Here is a 17,686-nt window from a genome sequence, read left to right as displayed (position 1 = left end):
TAGAGCCACGCTAAACTCCACATTGTGGAACACTTCTTAGGAAAAACACCACAGTTGTGCACACAACGTCACACCTCCCTACACCACTCCAGAGCTTCCTAAAATACCTGTATTATCCAAAAGTTTCTACTTTTTAAGGTATCACATACACATCCACCACTTTGACAAATATTTATACTCACCATTAACCCTTTATTACCTAATAATCTGCCCTCTCTGAAAATCTCCCCTTCACCGATTCCAGAGACGCTTTTCACATTCTTTGCTCAATGCAATTGCTAAACCTGATCATAACTAAGGAAACATTACATAAACACTGCACAGAGGAGCTATGGCATCTCCCCAGTTCCCACAGTGAGGAAGGCAAAGATTCAGGAGGACTGACTCACACCTTGTTAAAGGAGATGGGAGAAAGAGCCCAGGATCAGCAGATGACCGATAGGCCCCTGCCAGCTACTCACTGGTTGAATCCGGGTTGCCATGACTCTCATCTTTGACCACAGCTAGGGGGTTGGAAAAATTAATGAGAAAACAACAGGGAATGGCCAGGGTACAAGCCATAAATACACACACGAGAGGCTCCATAAGCTCAAGCATTTATGCTCCTTCCTACCAGCAGCCTCTGAACTCTTCTGGTACCTCAGGAGTAATTCCTGTCCCAACATGCTGAGCTGGAAGCTACTACAGCCAGTTACCTCCACGTAAGAAAGGAGTTTCCGGCAATCTTGCTGAGAAGCCCCTGAGGCCAGATTAACAATTTGACTATGCCCAAAAATATTCAGGCTCTGCAAATAAGACCTGAATTGTCTTTTCTTTTAATCATTTTTCTTCATTTTCTTGTCACTCCAAGGAAAAGAACTGACAAAAGTTTTCTGCCACTACAAAAGAGACATAAAACTGCAATGCTGCAACTACTCCCAGCCTGTCACAACTCCAAAAACTTCAACCTTAGTGACAGACCTGATGTAAGTAGTCGGGGGGGGGGGCTGGAAGAGGGGGTTATTAATGGTATTCCGCCTCCCCCCTTTGGTTTAAGATTTGCAGTACTCGATGACTTATTTGAAGTGCCTCCCTCCCCATCTCTCTCTAGCTTATGCATGTCCACTACCCGGATTTTAGATCAGCTCTCACACATGGACGTTCAAAGCATCAAAAACTTAACATAGCCTTAGAAAAGACAAATGGAGTGACAGTGGCTTTAAGGCAAAAAAGAATGCTTGACATAACACACAGTTCACCCCAGAACTTGGTTTCTAAGTATTTTGTAACTTAATTTGCTTGTTCTCCCAACAAACCCTAAAAGATTCTCTATTGGGGGGGGGGGGCAGGGCGGGCACAGGGAGAAAGGCAGGTAAAAATGTGAGATCTTATTTCACAAGGAGCAACACTGAAAGCTGTCTTAATTTCCATCTTTCCCCATGACAAAACCGAAGATTAAATGCAAGTCCTGTAAGTATCATTAATTTCATTAATGTTTAGAGGCCTCAGGAAAGCCATCAGTCTTTTTAATAATATTCTGTTACTGCCAGGCAAAAATCACAGGCAAGACCAAAGGTACTGTAAGAACCTGAGAACTAAAGCAACACTTGACTAATTTAAGTTCAGAAACACTAGAAACAATTTTTTCCACCCAAAATACGCCTCCGAGAACCGAAATTACAGTACCTCTCACTTTCCAATGCAGAGAAACTGGAACCTGTTCTTAAGCGCATCAGTTCCTTCCCACACACAAACATCAAGTAAACTCGACAGCAGTATGTACTTGTTATAGCTAAATATACCGGTAATATATGGCTTCCTAATCTGCAACGCTGTGAACGCATGTGTGGAAAAGATGGTAGTTTGCTGGGCTTTTATGTAACATAAATTTAAATAGAAGAAACAGCACCTGCCATTTTCTTTAATTAGTATTTCATTTGGCTGTTACCAAGTTAATTTGTGTAAGCGAGCTCCAGCGCTTCAGAAGCGGCTGCACGAATAAATCCTATATAATTTAAACGTTTATTATCAAGAATCCACCGGCACAGAAACCCAAAGGTTTTACCCGCAGCGGAGCCAGGCGAACGCGCCCCCCCCGCCCCCGGCACAGGGAGCCCCGCTGCACACCGACCGGGGGGGACGGGGACGGGGCGCGCCCTCCCCCAGCGCTCGGCGAGGAGAGGCGAGGCCCTGGGTGCCCCTTCCACGCCGTGCAGCACGTTTTACACTCACGCCGCCAGCAAGCCAAGCCGAGCCAGCCCAGCCGAGCCGAGCCATCGCCCGGCGACGGAGGCCCGGCCGGGGCGCAGCCGCCCCCGAAACCCATCGGTGGGCAGCGGAGAGGCCGCGGAGGCAGCCCCAGGCGGGCAGCGGCGGCGCCCCCCGCCGCCCCCCGGGCCCGCAGCCAGGGGAGGGGCGGCCGCCACCATCTTGTCAGGCGCCCGCCACCGGCCGCCCCCACGTCCCCGGGCACAAAGGGAGGGCAGCGCCGCCTCCCGCGGCGCCCGGCGGGCAGAGGGAGGCAGAGAACCCCCCGCAGGCGCCCCCGGGGACCGGGCCGGGCACCCCCCTCCCGGCGCCGCCTGCCCCCGCCCCGACTCACCTCCAGGCGGAGGGAGGCACCGCAGCCCCGCAGGAACTCGCGGATGTTGCTCAGGCACTCGCCCTCCGTCCGCGGCTCCGGGTACACCTGCAAGAGAAGAGGCGGAGGCTGAGCGCGGGGACCGGCGCAGACCGGCACGGCGCTCCCCCGCCCCGCCGCTCCCCTCACCTCCCGCTCCCTCCGCAGGCGGCGGCACCAATCGCTCCCAGTGAAGGGGTTGAACCGGGAAGTAAACACGGAGCACAGGAAATGGCGTGCGAGGGCAGGGGGCGGCGGGCAGGAGCGCGGGCAGGGGTGCCCCGGCCAGGCGCGGCCCCGGGCGGGCCCCGGGCGGGGGAGGAGGGAGGCGTGGCCCGGCCCGCCCCGGCCCCGCCCCGGCTGCAGAGGCAGGCGCGGCCGGCGGGGGGAGGGCGGGGAGCCCCCGTGGATGTGCCCCCAGGCCTCGCCGCTTGGTGTTTTTAAATAATTTTTAAATAATCGCAGCCGCGCCCCATTGCCATTGAGGGTCCGGGCGGCCGGGCGCGGCGGCCGGGGGGCTGTGCGGGCCCCCCTCCCTCGGCACGGGGCCCACCCGGGCCGCTGCACGCACTGAGGGTGCACGGGCGAAAGGCCCGCGTCGCCGGTGGGCCCTGTCGTTTGTGGGGCTGCCGGTGCCCCCCCCCCTGTTTTGACTTCGGTTCACCCGTAAGTATGGGGTTTCTAACAAGGGTGTACATCAGAAATGCCCCAAAAGACCTCGGTGGAAAAACATCAGTCCCCAGAGTTAATCATCTACCGATTGGAGTGTCCGATGTTAACGAGATTTGTTTACCTGTAGTTTATTAAACAGCTTCAGTCTCTTCTTACCCTAGAGGAAAATCAACTTCAAAAAGAGGAGAACCATGACCCAACTTAAAGAGAAAACAGCTTTTGGCAATGCAGCGGCATTCACACTGCCTTCAACCTCTACCCTGAAACTGTAGACCTTCCACGGAAAAACACCCAGCCCCATGGGCTCCAGGGCTGTAGCTTAACTTAGCACAGCTTAACTCAAATCCTGTGTGCACGTAAGCGTCCTTTCAGAATAAATTCATTGATTTCTATGAAGTAGTTTAGCAAACAAAGCATTGCCCAAACTGAGAGGTAGAGCAGACCTGCAGCCCTGGACACCTCCCGCTAGGAAGGGAAAGCCTAGCACAAAAATGTACTGCAAGTCGCTGGAAGCTACGGTGGCAACACACGGCATCACATCCTTCGATTATGCGTTACACTCGGAAGAAAGTTTTTTAAACGCACACATATGTCAAGGCTAGATAAACTCACAAGCATGATCTACCTGCACAGCACTGGGAACTTCACATCAGGTTGACTCCAAACATCGTTTCAAGCTGAAACCACGGTAGTGCCTTCCCACACCTCTATACAGTATCAAAGGTACCTCTGACCCCATGATACCGCAAAAATTAACAAATGCAACAGCATGACAGGGTGAACCTGGTACAAAGAAATTTAAAACACAAGTCACTCTCATTTTCTAAACACAAAATTCAGTTGAGTTTTAAATGAAAGCCACTATTTTGTAATGCAAGGAATTTGGTAGCAATATGAGTTGAGGAATTTTCCTTTCTTCAGACAAGCCCAAACACACACACACCCCAAACTCCTCAAATTGTTCAGTACTATGATAAACCATTGTGGGTTAAGAATAACCCTTTTACTACACTAAAATATAAAGGGAATGGCAAAGAAGTCCTGTGTGAGTACAACAGCCCAAAAGAGAAATTCAGTAAGTTTGGAAAGGATACTCAGTTGGTGAGAGAACCCTCCTGGAAACATGAGCTTCATCCCTCTTGCTTGTTATACATTTTAGTTACTCTATTAATTTACTTCTTATTTCTAGTAAGAAATCTGAAGCTTTGTCAACCATGCCAGCATCATTCATCAAGGCCTCTTCATTCTGAGCCACGTTAAAATTACTTCTACATTCAAAACCAGAATAATTTCTAACAAGAAATCACAGTAAATCTAGATTTCTCTATAAAGAAACAAATGTCTTGTCTTGTAACATAATCCACATAAACATTCTTCATGGCCAAAGTCCCCAATACCTTAAGCACAGAACCCACTTATTGTTAAGAAACCCAGATATATGTATTACTACCTCATAAGTGACTGCACATAATTCATAAAAGACTGCACCACACCTGGACATAGGCCAAAAAAAAAAAAATGGGGGTGGGGGATGGTGTAAGAGGGACATCTCATTAGAGGAGGGCAAAAACTTCCAATTAAAGATTAAAGAAACAACAAGCAAAGAAAACCCAAACCCTGCAAAATGTCCTCTGTCAGGTCTGGAAGTTTAAAATGCGTGCCAAATATACATCCATGACCAGCACTGATCAGCCTGACCAGCACTCTAATGCATGATTCCAGTTAAAAATCATCTTCCCTCAAAGAATAAGTTACAGTAAATCTTTAGAATTTTTTTCTCTCATAAAACGAGGGAAAAGGCTTCAGGGGCAATGCAAGAAACAGGCTATGTTTTCTCAGCTCTGTGGCTACAGTGGCATTTTTATCTAACAGGAGACAGAAGCATATGGGTAAAGAATTTAAAAATATATTAGCATTTGTATCCTGCTAGAAATTTAAAGTATTAACGATCCCATAAAAAGAAGCAAACCCATGAAGTTATTTACCTAGAAAATCTTAATGTGATCCTGGCAACCTTCTCCTACAGATGGCTGAGAAACACAGTGGGGGACCCGAGTAACAAACTCAGCCCCCCTGAGAGAATCTCAAAGTGCAATTACGCAGGCCAAGCCCATGCTAAAATCATACTTATATGACATCCTTTACATACAGTTATAGGAAGCTCAGGAGACTGACCTCTCTCTCATAGATCACATTTATGGCCTCACAGACCATTCAAAATGTAACAGAACATAACGCAAGCAGACCACAGGCAGGTAAGTCCTCGTCTGCCTGAAAGATGGCAAATTTTTCCTTCTCTCTTTCAGAGAGAAAGGATAAGCAAAATAAAATTACAGTAGGGTAACACTCCAAATTTACTTTGCTTAATAAAAAGTAGGCTACATGTACATAAAGCCAATGAAATAAAGAGGTTACATACTTTCCTCTCCAGTATTTGCTTTATCCTCTTGCTCTCACAGACCAACACCCACTAGTTCATTAGTAGGAGCTGTCTTCTTGTATGTCTATACGATGCCTAGTACAAAGAGGCTTCAGTGTCCAACTGGAACCTCTATGTGCTCTAGTAATACAAATAAAAAAAGGTTAATAGTAATTAGAAAAGACAAGGACTCCAGAGGGACCCGACAGATTCTTAATTAGGGACTGGGACTCCACGGTGGAATCCAGAGAGACAAGTGGAATGCAACAGTTTAAACCACTTCTTCGTGGTAAAGGGACAGGTTCTGATTAAGATTTAATCTCTCAGGGAGTAGTTCTGGGAATCACGGCTAGTTCAATGAGGACACTTACATGATGCACTGGAGCTATCAAGGAGTGGAGTACATTTTCCACTATCCAGAAAAGATGGGAGTACAAATAGATGGTACCTAGCTAAATGCTATGTCCCTTTTGATCAGTTTAAATCTATGATTTTAATCAACAACAACAAATGCATTAAAAAGGGCAACGCAGACAGGCAGTATCAAGAACAGTATGACAGGGTGGCCTTAGGAAAAACAAAAAAGACTACCATTAGTTCATTTGAACAGGGAAAGTATATGAAGAAAATAAGCAAGGAACATGTAAATAATGAGTTTAAAAGAAAAAAAAAATACAGTCCTTTGAGTGCAATGAGTAAACATTAGCAATTAATAATAAGTAGGAGATATTTTCAGCTATACGTATGGAAAATGAGCTGTTTACTTGCATTTATCTGCTGAACAAGTTGACAAAATGAGTCAGAGAGGTGTATGAGGTCTTTAAATATAAACTGGAATCTACCAAGACAAGTGGAAGAGATTCTGTATGAACTTACTACATATAAGTTTAAAAAATCAGTCATTTATCTAGCAAGATGTAATATGTACAAGATGGTTTACTATGCAAGAAGACTATCTCAGTTACTAGGAAGCAGAAACTAACGGAGAACATAACAGGTAGCTGCAAACTAGTAAGCAGACACTTAAACATGCCCTTTTCCAGAGTACAGCTGCCTGAGTCTAAAGTTCAAAGACTCGTCCCTGCAGTAGGGATACTAGGGCTAAATCCCATAAAGAGGCAACCCTGCACTCTAGAGAGCATTGCAGAAGAATGCAGTCGCAAAGGGAGGTGGCGTAGGGACAGGCTGGACAAGAGTACTTGTCCTCCACCACAACATGCCAGACCATTTTTTCCACATCCAGTTTATCTGGCCTGGAGTCCTCTACACCAGATCCACCCGACAGTAGGAAACAGTTTTCTTTCCAGGTTTCAGACCACCTTGCACACACAGAGCATTACTGCAATCCAATGAGTAAAAACACTATAAATGAACAATGTAGCAAAGCTAATGAAAGGGTCACATTGACCACATTTGGTCCCACAGCAGCAGCTGTGTTTTGCTTCCAGCGCCTTTGACTGGCTAAGGCACAACATCAAGGGTAACTGATCTTCTGATGGAGCACGGTGGCACGGAGGCAAACACCTTCTATACAAGCACTGCAGGCTGAGGTTTGTCACCACGGTTTGTGTTCAGGAATAAAGATGAGATTAAAAAAAATCATGAGGAAGGAAGCCAGGCCATTCTCACACTAACCTGGGCTGTGAACCTACAGGTGATTCACTTGTCCAGCAGCTCCTGCAGGTTCCTTCCCTCCCTACCTCTCCCAGCAGTGCTACCTCCTGCCTGCTCCTACACCAGTGCCCAGCAGAGCTCATCCCTTGGGATGTTCAGGTTTCCTGGGATGTTCAAGTTTCCTGCTCCGTCCTCCATCGCACCCACCCTCACAAATTGCACCACCCGGCAAGGATGGAAAAGAAAGAGTGGCATCACAGTGATGTCCTCCATAGCTACACAGGCAGACACTGCTTCTCGAGGAAGCACCAACTGATAGGGACTGATGGCAGATGCGGTGCTCCCTCTGCAGCCAGTGAACACAGCTGGGCTCAGAGGACTGCAGACGGACAGAGCCCCACGCTTCTCCCAAGACAGCAGGAGTCAGAGCTGCACTTGAAAGGGTCGGACCTTCCATGTCTGTAAGTGACAAGCACTCTGCATTTGAGCCCAACCACTTCAGAGATCACACATCTTGCTGGTGGCATTAGGTGACATTAGCAGGATGCTATAATTAAACTGAAAACACAGATCAGGATTCTCAGCAAGACGCAGTTCTATTTTAAAATTAGGTGTCTTGATGGAACACCAGATCTTACCATGATACTGTTTCTGTGGCACTGTAGCTCCTTAGTACTGGCTCTTCCCAACCTATAAAACCTGCTGCCCACAAACTTTTCAGCAATGAGGAAACCCATGCTCTGAAAGCACAGCATCAGGCAGTCAGCATATCTACTAAGAACTAGATCCAGTAAAAGGCTGAAGTTCCTACAAAGCCATGCACTAAGGTGCCCAAATTTCAAATTTCCAGGGTTCATGCAAGAATTCACTTAGGCTCTGCACACAGCACAAAGCAGAAGGCGGGTGCCTTAAAATACGCCCTAAAATTCTTACATGCTGAGAAGAACACCTGGTCTTGAAGTTAACGAAGAGCCAAGACACAGCAGAAGGCAAAAGCAAGAGTGCACCTATGTTCTTGACCCCATCTGGGATTTTAACACAGTGAGCCTTCATCTGCTTAGCATTGCAAACTCCAGTCATCTCCTGGACTTACAAGAGTCCTTTAAGTGCCCTTTGGAAGAACTCAACAGTGCATCCTCTCTGAGGAGTGAGAGGTGCCCACTTTTTATGATGTAATTTAGCATGGAGGTTCCCAAACCTCTTGCCCTTGGACACCACTAATAGTGACAGCAGCAGCTCTTAGGTCCCACTGCCTCGCTCCATAGCCATCAGCACGGTTAACCCCACATCTGACATTCCTCTGCTGCACATCCTACGTCACCACACCAGTCCCTGTACTCCATCCTTCCATCTATCCCACCTGAGACCACACCTTCCAAACCAGCGACTCCAATCCCACATTTAACTCTATTCTACTGCCACAAAACCTTATCCCACCACCCTATGGGCCGTACCAACTCATCAGCCACAGCTTCATGTGCCCTCAACTTCCCCTGCTATGACACCTGGAACCAGGAGCACTCTGGTTGACTGTCCTCCAGCTCTTCAAGTTCTGCCCTTGCACATGTTCAGAAATGCTTGACCAGCCTTCATTAACAGTGACCTACATTCAAACACACTGATGTTCTGCTTTAGCAGCTTCAGTCCCTTACTGGAAATAGTCGTCAAAACCTAAGGTCAGCTACGTTTGCAAAGGAAATTTACAGTTTGGTTAAAATGCCAGCCAGGTCTGTGGCAGCCTTGGTAAACTGATTCTTTGAGTCTTACACAACAACTAGAGCCACTTTTTTTCTTTAATTTGCTCTGCAAAACTGATACAGTAAAACTGATACAGCTGTTTGAGGTCATCCTTTTGGATTTGCACCTGTATTAAACAATGCTCAAGTAAACAGTATGTTCTTTGCAGTGGAAGTACTGTGCTTCTGTCACCTCCCTTGGACTCTGATCAAATACCCATCGAAGTCTGTAAACTGACTCCCAGGAGGTGGGAATATGACCAGACCCTAAGAGACAAACACAGTAAGTTAAGAGCACCCGGACATTCCAGATGGTGTTTCTGTTTTCTCAAGTTTCCGTTATATTTTTGTATTTCACACAAAAACCTACATTAACACAGCATTAAGAAACTGAGAATGCCAAGCACATAAAACTTAGCAAACACAAGCGACAGCTGCCTTTTGCAACTGCAATTATGACCGACTTGCAGGCCCACCCTGTGAACTATGCATGAGTCCTACCAGAACACATGCACAGGAGTGTCTCTGAAGATTTTTATATGTCCACATGACAGGGTCTAGTGGCAGCTGCAGGAGTAATTTTCTTTCCACTGCTTCCTAAATGCTGAGAACTAATATTCCCAGTTCCTGTGGGTTTGCTTATTTTCTTGCTGTTTTGAAGGAAAAGAGGAGACCAGCTAGCGTGCAACTGTCACCAACCCCATGCAGTATCATCAGCCTCGTGCCGCAGAGCTCCAGGGGTGCCAGCATTAGGTTCCCTCGGGAGAACGTGTATTTCCCTGAAGTCAGTGAGAGGGAAAATCCCAACGAAGTGCTGCTCCAGGCATGGGTGGTATTCGGGCAAGGCTCAGCAAGAACCTACCTCAAGGGGTTCCCCTGTGAAGGGAGGCTGGTGGGTAGGGATTCTGCACCTTTTCTCATGCAAACCCTGCAGCGTTTCCCGTGCAGCGCCACTGATTTGATGCAGCACAAGCTTGGGCTTCAGGAGTCCAATCACTCAGGGTTTGTTTACGCTGGGAGAGTTCTGCTGCTAGATATGCTGGCATCGCTCCGCAGTGTGGATATAACATATGCCAGAGAGGGAATTCCTCTGCCAGTCTAACAGTACCACTTCTCCCAATGACATTAAAGAAGCCAACAAAAGCATTTCTCTGTCAGCAAAGCTGCACCGGCCAGGGGGAGTGTATGATTTTTACTGCTTTTTCCCCCCCCTCTCTGTGTGAAAATATTCCACAGGACTACCAAAGCCCTACAGTGGAGACCCTCTCCTGGGCAAGTTGCCAACATCATCCAACAGCACTCACTGCAGAGCAGGAAAATGGAGACCCGAATGAAATGCTTTTAGACCTGAGCAGTGTTTTGCAGGCTAAGGGGGTGACTTTGCCCACTGGGTGCTAAAGGTCCACGGTGAGGAGCTGCATGATGGCAACTTCTTGCAGACGAGGCCAGCCACCCCTCCTCAACTCCATGGTGCTGGTGGTGGGTGATGGCAGCAACCTTGTTGTACCGAGACATACGGAGAGAAGGTGGCTTTGCTCATGCAGCGAAGTCAAGGAGAGCACAGGAATGTCACATTGGCTGAGGATCAGGGAGTAAAGCTCAGCCACCCAAGGTGCAAGACTGATGCTGCTTCCATGCTGCCAGCCCACAGTATTTTTGTAAGCCCTGTCATGCTTGAAATGTGTTAAGGTTCTAGCTCTGCAAATCACAGCCACCAGGTAATGACTAATTACAATTATTTAACAAAGATGTATATTGAATTCCCTTCAGTGGTTCAAAGCCAGATTTTATTCGAGTATATGGGTATATATATATGAATAAATACACTTACATGCATATACCATTTGTAAACTTCAATTTTAAAGCCAGACTTCCAGGTTTTTTTAAAGCTTGAATTACAATCTTAAACGTTTTCAGCCAAATGATGTGGTGCCCTCAGCCACTAGCATGCAGCAGTAACCAGAGGAAGGGTGCTGGTGGCATCCCCACAGCTCTTTCTTTTCCCCACACAGACACAACGTTCAGACAATGGTCTGGGTAGCAGTAGAGCACCTGAGGGCTAAGAAATTGTCTATTCTGTTGTCCCTGTTCTGCACAAACGTATCTAGAAACTGTTGAAAGGATATTAATGAGAATAAGACCTGCAAAACTACATTATCTTTCTGTATTTTCTCACAAAAACGATTTAATCACCAACAGCTTCTTTAATTGCCCCCTCTCCTCAGGACCTGGCATGCCCTCATTTAATTCAGTCTAGACCCTTATGCATTAACAGGGTCCGATTTTCAAGGAAAAAGACAGCAAACACAGATGCAAGTCCTCTGCTTCCTCAGCATGTACACACAGACTGTGTTTCTCTGGATAACATGCCAGTCACCAGAATTACAGAGCCAGTGCATAGGTGAGAAATACATGGGCGCTCTCTTTCACTGCATCCTTGCCCCACCGCTCTCACAAGGCAATAGAAGTAACGTGGTAAATGACAACACAGCCAATGACAACTCCATAACAGGACCAAACGACACTGTAAGAAGCTCACTGTAACACTTACAAGAACAGTGTGTATTCAGGAAAAAGGCACTGTAAGGACTTTGCTTGGGATAACTTTCCCCTGGTGCTTGGCTCGCCCCTGCAGTGCTTCCACCCTGGAGCAACAGCATGTGCACGTACGCCAGCACTCCCCAAGCATGCAGCCATGGCAGGCACAGCTGTCCAGTACGGATTATTCTTGCCAGAAGCACAATAATCTCCCGGGAGGCTCTATGTAAGGACTCCTGCCAGGGGGAGAGAGCATATGCACGTTAAAATGCAGATTTTGCTTCCTGCCTCCCAGGTCTAGTCCTATGATGACCTGCTGCTGCTGTAACACCAGGACCATGCAACATCATTCCAGTGAGCAAGGCAGGACAGTCCTTTTGTTCAGCCAGGCAGACCCATCCTGCCAGAAGAATTTCCTAAATTCAGATTGCTTGGAGGCAACGAGCACCTGGCAACCGCTTACTTTAGGAGTAACCTCTGCATCGCTGGTGCGGTGCTCACCATGGTTCCTGAGCTCTGCCTGGGCTCCACAACCAGCTCACAGCCGGCGTTGCACCCTTTGAAAAGGTACTGGGGCATAAAAGTCAACACTTGTTATTAACTCTGGCTCCCAAACATCTTCCCTTTCTTCTCCCTTTGCAACACTTGAAATACTACAGTCAGGTCACACCTTGTCACAACAGGTCAGAAGTACTGAGCCCTGACATATTCATGTGAAATCAGAGACCAATGAACATAAAATCTCCCATTTTTTCCAGAGCTGTAGGTACACACACCCACTGCGAGGACAAGGCTGGTGAAATGGCTGCCGCACGTGGCAGCCCAAACCCTCCTTTTGGGGACTCTGATTCTCTTTCAGTGCTTTTGGTCATACACAGCAACGCATTTGCCTTGCAAGTTGCGTAGAGTTAATCTCTTCCTAAAATTGCAATTCAGAATGCCTCATTTAGCCAAAGACCTCCATCATTAAAAAAAGAACCATACTAATACACGAGGTATTTACAAAAAGACCCTAATCCGTGCTGCCGTCAGTCCTGATACTACCCCGACTAACAATCAAATTGATGTTGATGCTGGTGCTAAGCCTCCACAAGGCGAACAAAGTTTTCTCCCAGCCGCACACCAGCCTCAGCCAGCGAGGGCACGCCGTACGTTTTCCCGGGGCCAGCCCCGCGCTGCTCCCCTCACGCCTCAGCGATGCGGGAGCGGTGAGAGGAAGCGGCCGCGGTTCAGATCAGCCTCCCACGCACAGCCCAGCAGCTTCTGGGTTGTTCAGTCCTGCGCTCGGTGCGACGGCTGGGGACGGTCTGTTTGATGGAGGGGAGCCAGGGCACGCGAGACCCAGCCGTGCACCCAGCACGCTTCCCCATCCCCTGGCTTCAAAGCACTGAACCAGCTGCTCCCACCCCCTCCAAAAGCCCCTAACGGGAGGGGGGGAACCACGGGGGGGGGGGCAAATGGCTGCTGCATCACATCCCCTGATGCGTCTTCCCTATTTTCCCTGAACGGAACAAAGCTGTCTTCAAAATGATGCTTTCTGTCGAACAGCTGACCAAAAATGAAAGTACAAACAAAACTTAATGGAGCGCGAAGCCTCATATGACAAGGAAAATTCCCGCTCCAATTCTGATCTCTGTTTACAACGTCGAAAGTGGGTCAAACTGGTCTGCGATGGAGGAATCTGTTTGGAAAATGATCTCTGCGAGGAAAAGCATCTAAGCGGCAGACAACTGCACTGCAATGCTTCCACGGGGATCCTCTCCCCTGCCATCAAAGTAACTCAATTTTCCAGCGCGGGGCTGAAATCCTGTAACCTGAAACCATGGCTTCTCATTCAAACTGCTCGAATTCAGCAACTCCCCATCTTTTAGAGCAGATCAACCCACCTGTGTGTTTCAGCACAGATCTTTGTGCTTCAAAAAACTAAGACATGGCTGGGTTTGATCAGGGCGAAGGAAGCTGTTAGGGTTTTTGTTGGGGTTTTCTGGTTTGGTTTTTTTAATTAGCTGCTTTCCCTTTTGTCCCTTTCCTATGTTCAGGGTAAGGTTATTGAGCCGTACCATCGCACTGCCTAACCCAACTATTTTGTTTTACCCTGTCGTGGTCTCTCTCAAAATGCCAAATGACATTAAATGGGACTCCAAAAATGAGAGAAACAGTCTGTAATAACACTACTTCCCAAAGTATTTTCATTCAGAGTTCTTGGAATCTGGTGAATTTAGTATTTGTCCTTTGCTGTCATTTAAGATAGAAGATGACTGTAATGTAAACCAATGCAGCCAAAACTTCCTTGACAAGAAGCTCTGTATGTTATTCTGTGCAAGGATGGTATACAAATACACAACGATCTAAAGGAAAAACAGGCTAACCAGCCTTAAAACCCTCTGATTTGCTGTACTGTCTTTAGAAAAATCTGTTCTTTGACCTTTAAGTGCTTGATTCCTTTTATGGTCACACAACCTTTATTTATTAAAAACCTTCTACTAATCAGTCTCGGGCTGCCCAGAGGCTTTAAAAAGCACAAAATGCCAAAATACACATTATTGCATTCCTGCGGATATTGAATCCTCTTTCTACACAGTTTTTGAAACAAATAAATGTATTTATAGCATTTTCTAGAAAACATCTGAAAAAAACCCAAACTGATAAACAATCCCTCTTATTTATAATTTGTAATTTTTTTAATGTTCTCTTTGGTTTTAGTTACTACTTTGTATTTACAGAAAAATGAGCTCTGTGAGTCTTCAAAGTGTCTGCTGCTGTCAGATATTTATAGAAAGTTATGAACTCAAATGATTTTAAGAACTGAATTAATCTACATCTGTGCAACAAACTTTTTAACTTCTAGATTTCAAAAATGTCCAGTTGAAGTGCAGACTTTCAGAATAAGTAAGGAACAAAAGGGCTCGTATTTAAAATGCACTCAATATTAAAAAAAATTACATAACAGAACAGTAGTTGCAAAAGAGTTTGAAAAATAACAATAGAGGGATGGATGTAAATTCTTTAAGTTTTTATTAGAAAAAAAATAAAGTATCATGGAAATAGCTTAGACTATAATGGTAGCTGAGAGCATGAAAGAAGTATGTGGTATATACTCCCAAGTCTATAGAAAAAGAATATTCATAAGTTGGATAGGAAAATTAATTCGTAAGTCTCTCAGATGCATCTAAAGAGCCTCTAAAAAAAACGCAAAAAAACCCACACAAAACAAAAAACCAACAAACTTCTCCCCAGACTTTAGCTAAGCCAAAGCCAGCGGAGACACACTAGGTCAGCAGGGTCCTCCAGCAGCCGCCCATCCCAGCACCCTGCTCAACACGGGGCAGGCTCGGGGCGGTGGGAGGCTGCGAAGCACCAGCGTTCCTCCCGCCTTGGCTGCCGGCCCAGCCTGCACACCACCCCCTGCAAACCCCACACCTCTGCACCACGAGGTCCATGATAAGCCCCGCTGACAGCTCCTGGCACGCCAGGCTGGTGGCAGGGTAGGCTGTGGGGAGCTGTGCCCCTCTGCAAACCTTCCTCTGGGTGCAGGTGCTGCGAAGGGGTGCCCTGCCCCAACATCAGAGATTTTCGCTCCTCTGACATAAAAAGAAATGAGCGCCTCTCATTCACGCTAACTGAGCTGTCCCTAGTTATACCACACACAGAACAGCACGTGAAGTTGGTAAACGCAGTTCTAACAGTTCTTTCTGTCATGCTTTTTTATTTACTTCATTGTTCAGTAGAGTCAGTTTCCCAGTTCTGGACCCCATTTTACTAGCCTTGACATCTGCAGAAGGGGAAAAACCTTTTCTGCCCCAAAGCTCAGGACCCAAAGCCCAAGATTTTGGAGAGGTGCTCAGAGAGGATGCCTGGTGTGGTGCAGTGGGATGGGCTGCCAAGATCCTCCCTGGGCTTGATGCCACGAGGCAAGAGAGCTGGGGAGCAAGGAGGGATGGGCAGAGCCTGCCTGAGCAGGTGAGTAGCCAGGCAGGGGATCCCTATGCTGAGGGGGTCCCTGCCCTCATCCCCACATCACACATGTCACCCTGGACAGCGGAGCAGGACATTTACCTGCTCCGGAGCCACAGTTTACAGCCCAGCGCCCTGGACAGCAGCTTGCACCTCAAGTACCGCAGCAGCAAAGCCGCAGCGCCTGAGGAGCAGGCACATCCTTGTCAGCTCTGTTGCCCAAACAGCCACTTCTGGGGAAATGGTGGTGGGGAGAGCTGGCAGCAGCAGCAGTGGCTTCAGCTGTCCCAGCTAGCTCCACCGGCCACCGCAGAGGACCTCGAGTTACCCACACTCACACTGATGCCAACACACTGCCCCCACTCTCATCACTTCCATCGCCCATCAACAGTACTGTGGGCTCCCCTGGGCTTTCCGTATTCCCACACCACCTCCTAATTTGCTTGTGAATTTAGTAGGGGCAGGAACCCACTTACTACATTCCAGTAGAGCAGGACTCCAGGCTGAGCCAGGACCTCCATACTACGGTACAACATCAAACAGTAACAACCCCAAGTCGGCGGCAAACTGAAGAACTGAAGGGAGACAGCCCAATACTGAGCTGAAGGCACTGGTTTCCAACATTGTGGGTCAGCAGACTACTTGAAAGCAAGCCACAAAAGGTAACAAAAGCCCACTGCCAGCAGGCTCCAATGCGTGGTCTGCCAACTGCAAAATGTGAAAAATATGGTGTTATTTTCAAGCAGGGAGTTTTCCCACCAACAGAGCAGACAACCTTCATCGATCTCTTCTCCACCACCTCGTATTGGCTCACAAGGAAAGTTCTGCCAAGACGTGGGTCCTACGCGCTGCGTTTTCAGGCACCAGGTGAGACAAGGGCACTGTCCCGAGTCTCGAGGCGCAGCACCAACAACCAGAACCCTCCCGACCGGCTGAGCCACGACGGGAATTACGTACGCATACATAGCACAGAAAAGTTACCTGACAGAGCACATTTTCTTAAAACGCAAGGCAGAACAGGGTGCAATGCATTTTTTTCAACCCCAAAAAAGATGAGCTCTTTTTTTTTTTTTTTTTTCCACGGGCTAGCAAGCAGTAAAAGACCCAAACAACACCAAAACAGCCTTCAAGAAAAATAACCATCAAACGTTACAATGTCCTTCAGAGGCTGGCGGGGATGAGCTGAATCACCTCCCCAGTGAGGTGAGGCACCGACTATTCCAGCAGTTGCGTAGCCAAGTTTGCAGCCGGCTGGTGGCATACCAGAAAAGGTCCATAACCCCCCCCACACACACATACACACACACACATACACCCCAAAAACCCCCTGCTTCTCCCATGCATGTCCGGGATCTTCGATTTGGAGAGCGGCGCATTTTTTTATGCAAAACACTTGCAAAGCCGTGGCCCTGGCGGGGAAGCCCTCCTCGGCCCGGCTGCCCGCTGCCGCTCCCCGCTCAGCCCCGGACCCCCCGGGCGCCGGCCCGGGGCTGCCCCCTCCCGCGCCCTTCACCCCCCGGGCCCGGGGGGTCCCCTCCCCCCGCGCGGGCGGGCCGGAGCGGGGGGCCCGGCGGCGGGCGAGGCCGGGTCCGGGGGCGGCGGGCCCGGCTGCACAAAGGGCGGCGGGGGGCGGCGGGAGCCGGGCACTTACTTTGTCTATGGTGCCCGGGAGCAGGCGTTCGAGCAGGCGGCAGAGCACCACCCCGTCCTTCAGGGAGGACTGGAGGAAGCCCTCGGGGTCGGAGATGGTCTTTTTGGGCGACTCCAGGACGCCCAGGGCGATCAGCCACGTAACGGTCTGCTCCGCCGAATTCATGGCGGCGGCGGGGCGGGGGTCGCGGCACCCCGCGCCTCGCGTGGGTTTTGTGTCTCCCCGGGCGGGGGCTTCAGACGGAGCCCGGCGCCGCCCCCATGTGAATGCAGATGACGACGCCCCGGCCCCGCCGCCGCCGCCGCCACAGACACATGCAGCTGCAGTGCCGCCTCCTCCCCGCCCCCCCCCCGCCGCCGCCGCCGCCGCCGCCGCCGCCGCCCCATGACATCACTGGCAGCGGCGGCGGGCGGCCCCGCCGCGCGGGGGCAGCGCGCCCGCGGAGAGGCGCGCGCCGCCCCGCACCCGCACCCGCACCCGCACCCGCACCCGCACCGAGGGGC

At 48.9% G+C, this 17,686-nt stretch overlaps 1 protein-coding gene across 4 annotated transcripts in view; it reads right to left on the bottom strand.

Moving 5' to 3' along the window:
* The window catches only part of ARHGEF7 (Rho guanine nucleotide exchange factor 7), a 125,707-nt gene extending 108,242 nt beyond the window's left edge, over nucleotides 1–17,465 (bottom strand). Inside the window, exons 1-2 of one of the 4 annotated variants that reach the window (XM_040584540.1) lie at nucleotides 17,184–17,465; nucleotides 2,582–2,668 (exon numbers count right to left, since the gene is read on the bottom strand). In XM_040584540.1, coding sequence (XP_040440474.1) covers nucleotides 2,582–2,668; nucleotides 17,184–17,348 — 252 coding nt within the window. In that variant the 5' untranslated portion in view covers nucleotides 17,349–17,465. Of the gene's footprint in view, nucleotides 1–2,581; nucleotides 2,669–2,749; nucleotides 2,865–17,183 lie in introns of those variants that run through there. The other 3 variants (XM_040584539.1, XM_040584541.1, XM_040584542.1) reach the window with 3 other exon arrangements.
* Between the last annotated feature and the right edge of the window lie 221 nt (nucleotides 17,466–17,686).

The sequence above is a fragment of the Falco naumanni genome, chromosome 2 (genome assembly GCF_017639655.2).
Source record: "Falco naumanni isolate bFalNau1 chromosome 2, bFalNau1.pat, whole genome shotgun sequence".
NCBI classification, from domain to species: Eukaryota; Metazoa; Chordata; class Aves; order Falconiformes; family Falconidae; genus Falco; species Falco naumanni.
The sequence above is the reverse complement of the archived record's forward strand: the minus strand, read 5'-3'. Positions and strand labels throughout refer to the sequence as shown.